The sequence below is a fragment of the Nicotiana sylvestris genome, chromosome 6, assembly GCF_000393655.2.
Source record: "Nicotiana sylvestris chromosome 6, ASM39365v2, whole genome shotgun sequence".
In the NCBI taxonomy this organism is placed as follows: Eukaryota; Viridiplantae; Streptophyta; class Magnoliopsida; order Solanales; family Solanaceae; genus Nicotiana; species Nicotiana sylvestris.
Genome location: NC_091062.1, coordinates 88919143 through 88925742, shown reverse-complemented (window position 1 = coordinate 88925742; position 6600 = coordinate 88919143). Strand labels below are relative to the sequence as shown.

The window sequence follows — 6600 nt, the reverse complement described above, 5'->3', positions numbered from 1 at the left end:
GCGGCCGCGGACGTCAAGGCCTAGAAACTTGTCCTTTTTTGCGTAGAAGAAGGTATAATTGTTTGGGCCCAACCCTACTTGGTATATATACATGGAAAAACGGTATTTTGAAGGGGTTGAATATACTTTTGACACAGATTCGACCTAAGAAGGCAGGACACAATTGGAGCAAGGCAGGAATTCTTCTACGAGTTTTTCCTTCCTCTTCCTATTTTTCATTGTTGGTTATGACTTTTAGTATTGTAGTTTTACATATTATTATGAATAGCTAATTTGTTATCTAGGATTTTGATAGAACCTTTTGTAGGATAAATTCTTGTTATGTTTTTATATAATTGAGTCGTTGAATTTCTCTCCTTATTCAACTACGTGTTTATTGTTGTTGATTGAATGACCATCGATTGATTGTGCCTATTTATTATGTGTTGCTTGAAAAAAGATACATATTTAGGGGGTTGTTGAACAACGTCAATCCTAACGTATGTGAGAAATCAATACAACGGGTTTAAAGGCAAGTTTAGAAATAACAAAGCCTTTGGCCATAATGAACGGTTAGATAAAGCCAACTAGCGTAGTTCGAGAGAATGTCTAGTAAATTATTGTAGTTGCTCGAGAGAGAATTACGACACCTAAAGTACTCACGATCAGTAGAGAATACATTGGCAAAAATTGTAGGGAACATAGCTAGAAGGATTACGACAATTTGGGAAATCATAACTCTAGACCTCCTTAATTTAGTCTCCAACCCTTTGTCTCGTTAGTTGATAATTTTACCGCTTTCTAGTATTTGCTAGTTAATTAGTTAGAAATATAAATCTCAATCTTTATAATTTAGAAAATTGTTCAAACTTGTCTTTTTAGTGATATTAAACACATATAGCTAAGCCTTAGTTCTCTGTGGGATTCGACTCAAGACTTTTAGACCAGATTATATTTACAGCGACCGCTTATCCTTTTTAGGACTAGAGTTGGGCGTTGATCAGGCTTCAAAGTTGTAAAACAACCATTCAATTAAAAAAAGTAAAAGCTTGCCTCCAGATTAGGACAGTAACCAGGGAAAGGCTATCTGAGGAGCACAGAGTGGTATCATGCTCCGTCTTGATTACTAAAAAGTGCTTGGTTGAAAGTTAGAAGTACACACAACTCCACATTACAACACAGTAACGAGAACGTCCAGTAAGTTCTACTGAGAATCAACAGTAGTGAAGGAAGAAGATAAAAACATGGGAAATACCAAACAATGTTCTCAACAGCAGTCACTAGCATCACATAAAAATCCTAATTAATTAGATACAGAGTTAAACGTCAACTAAGAAACTACTACATTTATTTTCAGCTAAGACGAGGAAGAACCAACCATGGAGCTTACCTTTTTCAAGAAGCTTTTCACCTCGCTTTCCAACTTGGCTCTCATCTCAGGGGAAATATTATCACCAGCCTTCTCAAGCATTGTTGTCATTGCCTCCAGATTCTGTTTTATGACGACAAGATCAGGTCCTTCACCATTTGAAGGTACAGCTCCAGAAAGTGCAGCTGGGGGCTTGAGTACATCCGCGGGCAGCAGTGACGTCTGTGTGTTATTAGAAGTTGAAACATGTCGGAGGCGATAACTGACAAGGGCAGGTCCAAACAGGTTTCTGCTTTGTAAATTCTGTAAGGCTTCTATAGCATCACAATCATTTACAAAGACAACCTGGGCAGTGGAATCATCTAGAAACTGCGTTTTGGATTCCACTAATGAACCAAACCTGGAAAATGTAGCAGTGATATACTCTTTAGAAGGCACTGGGGAACCCAATCCAAAGTTAAGCAAAAGGGTATTATGATCTCCATTATGATTGGGTATCCCGATGGCAGATTTACTAGTTCTCCTCCTCTTACGCTTGGGTTTATCTTGAATTGTGACTGAACTCAATTCTGCAAAGTCCTTCCCCTTCAAGTTGGGATCGGTGACTTGTCCATTCAAATCTGGTAGTCCACCCAATACCCCAATCTCAGAAACCAACTCTTCCTTCTTCCTCTTCCTCCTCTTAGGTTCAAGTTTACCTTGAGTAGGGGCAGGACCTATAACCTGCATACTTTCAACTGACAAGCCAGTATTATTTCCATTCAAGTCTGGTAGTCCACCCAAAACCCCAATCTCGTGATGAATCACAGCTGCAGTTGCCGTCTTCTTTTTCTTTTTGCCAACTATTCCTTTTTTGAGTGTATCGGTTCCTGTCTCTACAGAACCAGTAAGGGCAGTTGCATTTGTATCTTCAATTTTCTTTCTACCTCTCTTCTTGGGGAAAGCACTAGGAGGAAGGTGTCCTTTTACTTGATTATCAGATGTATTTGTACCCAATGGAGACCCGAAAGTTTCCTGACACCCTAAAGTCGCTTCATTTATTTCATCCATCTGAACTTCAACTTCAGGATTTCTGAATATTCTAAAACTTAAATAAAATTCCTTAATTGGAATGGAAGACGTACTTTGACTAGGAGAGAAGCAATCAAGAGCTGTCAGACGGAGCTCTTGGAGCACTTCTGCTGAAGAAGCAGCGGCAAACCCAACGTTGTTATGGCAAATGCCATTGTCATTAACAGATTTTCTTGGTTTCCTTAGTGAGTTACTGCATTTACCAATTGGAGTGGTGACCATAGATGGACTAGAAGGGCTCTTTATTCCACCAAGAGAAACTCCCTCATGATCTTCAGTTTCATCTTCTTCCTGACCAAGTGAATTCTTACGGCTCCAGCTGTTCACATAAGGATATGATAGGTACTTGCTCTTCTTCCGTTCTCTCGACTCAAATCCTTTTTCAGATTTTCCTCCAGCACTTCCGTTTGCAGTTTCTGAACAGGATATCATGCTCCCCATACCAATAGGAGATTCTAATGAGCCAGACATCTCCACCTCAGTTGTTTTACGATCATCAGAATCACTTTTACAGCTCTTAAGGACACTATCACCACTACAAAGCTGGCCATTACTGATATCTTTGGCATTATTTGTTGGTCTGAGTTTATAGACAGGCAATTGCTTATGACCCATTGAACAGTTAAAGGCTGATAGGTAACTCTCGTTGACTGTAAACTCAATACAACCTGGGCTACATAGATCCAAAGCACGTAATCTAATGAAGTTGAGAAGGTTTGCAGGCTCAAATTGAGATGCCGAAAAAACACTATGTTTTTCTTTTGAAAGATTTTGAGCAGCAACTTGATTTTCTTTTGAAAAACAAGAACAGGTCATCTTCTGTTTTACACGCCTACCAATCTCACCTAAAGCCTTCTCTATTGCACCATAAAAGCTTCTAGACTTATTCTGGCGAGACATATGTTCAAAATAATCTAGAAAGGGCTTCAACTGGAACGGCTGGCACAAACCAGACTTAGTGTTGCCAAAATACTTAACAAAGAAAAAGCCCCTATGATCACACTTCCCAGCATCCTTCGATGTAGATGGATCACAAATCATTCCCGGCCACCACAAGTCAGTCTTGAGTTTTACCCATACTAAGTCACCCACAGCAAAATTGTATTCTTGATTATCACTGGCATCTACTTCTGCTTCATTTCCATTGACAGCCATTGGGCTATCATTTTTCATGGAAAGCATGGAATCTGAACCACTATCGCCCAGCACTTGTCCATCCAAATTATGGACTGGGTAAAAACCATCCAATGGACCAAATACATCCACGGTCAGAGAAATACCATCTCCAGAGAATTGTACCTCTCTCAGAGAACCATTTGCATGCACATTTGAAATTGTTTCCGCAGCATCAACCATATCAACCTCCTCACCCCCATTAAGCAGAGACTCATTAAATTCAGCACCCAGTACATCACCATCTTTTGTTTTGTTAGTCTCCGGAATTATCGACCCCAACGCCTGAGTTTCATGTTCCAAAGTCTCTCCTTCCATCAGATTCTCAAAAGCAACACCCCCATTCTCCAGGCCAAGAGCCTCTAAGTCAATAGCATCATCTACATCTCCGAAATTGTTCTCGAGCTCAACCCCCTCTACATCGTTATAATTGTCCACATTTTCAAGCTTCTTCTCACTCTCAACTCCCCCCTGCCCATCCACTAGCTTCTCCTCAGAATCAACTCCCGCATTATTTTCATCCACATCTGCAAACTTCTTCTCAACCTCAACTCCCTCTAGATCGTTGTACTCATCCACATTTTCAAGCTTCTTCTCACTCTCAACTCCCTCCAAATCAGCGTTATCACGTCCATCAAGTACCTTCTGCTCAAACTCCACTCCCTCTAAGTCAACATTATCACCCTCATTTGCTAACTTCTTGAGCACATCAACACATTCACTCAACGGTATGTCGGTGACCAACTTAGAACCAGCACAACTCTCACTTAATCTAGAGAGAGCAGAAACCTCTTCTGGGGTTTTACCATCTAGGTTTTCATTTTGAAATGGCTTGCACTCTACAGAACCCTCCTCTAGGGTTTCTGATATATTCTGTGTCTCCATTGCGAGAAAGAACCATAAAGGTCTCAACTTTTCTCCAAATCAACAGCTACCCATCATATTATAACTGGTTTAAAACAGGAAACAACAAGAATTAATCACAGAACAAAAGCTTTCCATTCATGAACAGATTTCCACTAAAAATAACAAGAGGTAAAGAACCAAAAAAATCTAAAAACAGAACAGAGAAATAAAAAAACCAAGATACCAGCAAAAATAACTAATCACAAAAAAAAAAAAAAAAAGTAGTCTAAGAAGAAGAGCAGCCTAAGTAGTAATTACTTGAAAGAACAGCCTAAAAGAACTTAGAAAGGGTATAAAGAGATCTGGTTAGAACAAAGACAGTGAAAAGGGAAAAGGGATATGGGATTTTCACCTTTTTCTCTCTTCAGCTTCTTCTTCTGTTACAGTGCAGTAGCAAGTGTTTAAGCAATGAATGATTTCTGCTAGTTGTGGTATCAAAATGGGGGGTTTTTTTTTGGTTACGTATACCTGAATACAGCGTGCTCTAAGTGAGTGATCCTTTAGTAGAGAGAATGAGTCGGCGGTAGTGGTACACTTGTATAAGCCTAACACTTCATTTAAAGGGCCACTTCTTACATTTCCAGTAAATATCAACCAAAAGACAACATTGCATTTAGAATTGGATTCCTCTTTTTAAAGCTTTGATACTTTTACTCCTCACCCTACTTCGTAGGAATCGTTTGGTTTGCATCATACGGGTACGGCTGGTGGGTTTACTTCCCCTCAATTTTAATCTGTGTCTTGCTTTCCGTTTATATACTATATTTTAACAAGATTCACATATTTCAGTAAGTTTTTCATTATGATATTTTTATTTTATCCTTAATGACGCTTTTTTTATAGTCATGATTAGAAATACAGAGAATATTTAAAACAATAATATTTAACTAGTATTTTCAATGTATAATGTACACCTTTAATTTGTTTAAGACTATTAGATTTCAAAATTTTCTTTGCATTCTTAAACTTCCTACCAATTGATAAAGACATATAAAACTTACTATAGCAAAGGTTAAATAAAACCATTTTAAAAAATTATATTCTATAGATACCTTTTATAGCAAAATATCTAATTTTGGTTACCTCCTACTCCTAAGTCACTAAATACGCTATTCAGTTACACTATTTTCTTTCTCTCTCTCTGCTTTGATATATGTCATTCTCTTCCCTCATTCCCTGAAAACACGATGCTCAATCTCAAAATTCCTCTCTCCCACATCACCTACAATTAGTCAAAAAACCCCACGCTCTCTCCCCTCTCCTCTCTTTCTAGGGCGACATGGTGTAGTATAGGCTGCTATGGATGCGCAGCTGTCACGACCCCGGTTCACCCTCCGTGAACCATCATGACGGCACCTAGTCCTATGACTAGGTAAGCCTAAATTGCGGAAAATAAACCAAGTTGCGAAAGTAAAACAATTTAAAACAGAATTAAAATAATAAAACAGTGTTTAAAAGTGCCGCTCGACATAAACAACATTTAACTTTCAGAAACCAATACATATGTCCAAGACCCGGAAACCCATGAATCACAAGCTAAGGATCACTACGCAGTACTCTAACTCCAGAATATCTAATAAGGAAAAGAAATACAGAAGGGCAAATGTTTAAAAGCTAGAATAGAAAGAGACTCCTCGGTATGCGGACGCGGCAGATGTACCTCGAAGTCTCTAGAGTAGTCGCCTCACCTCACGGGTGGTAGGACTGAGTCGCAGTACCTGGATCTGCACATGAAAAACATGCGCAGAAGGGGCATGAGTACACCACAACGGTACTCAGTAAGTGCCAACGCCTAACCTTGGTCGGGTAGTGACGATGAAGGTCAGGGCCTGCTGAGATTAAATAAAATATAAAGATTCAACAGTATAGAACAGAACAGTATAAATAAGTACAACAGTAAAATAATACAGGATGTACAGGACAACAACAACTATGCAGAAGCAAGGTAAACCCGGAAAAGAATACAGCTCAGTACCAATAATAACAATCGGGGATCTCCTAGGATACCATTCTGTAGTCCCATATGTACATATCCAATGGATTTCCCGGGATCCCGTCCCGTAGTCTAACTCATAGTGCGGGGGGATCTACCGGAATCCCAT

At 39.2% G+C, this 6600-nt stretch overlaps 1 protein-coding gene across 1 annotated transcript; it reads right to left on the bottom strand.

The window, feature by feature from the left end:
- Positions 1 to 1102: 1102 nt before the first annotated feature.
- On the bottom strand, positions 1103 to 5043 carry LOC104216109 (serine/threonine-protein kinase ATM). The gene is made up of 2 exons (XM_009766075.2): positions 4851 to 5043; positions 1103 to 4541 (listed from the first exon to the last, which is right to left on the bottom strand). The coding sequence occupies exon 2, from the start codon at positions 4475 to 4477 to the stop codon at positions 1337 to 1339; it is 3141 nt and encodes a 1046-aa protein (XP_009764377.1). The 5' UTR covers positions 4478 to 4541; positions 4851 to 5043; the 3' UTR covers positions 1103 to 1336.
- Positions 5044 to 6600: the final 1557 nt, after the last annotated feature.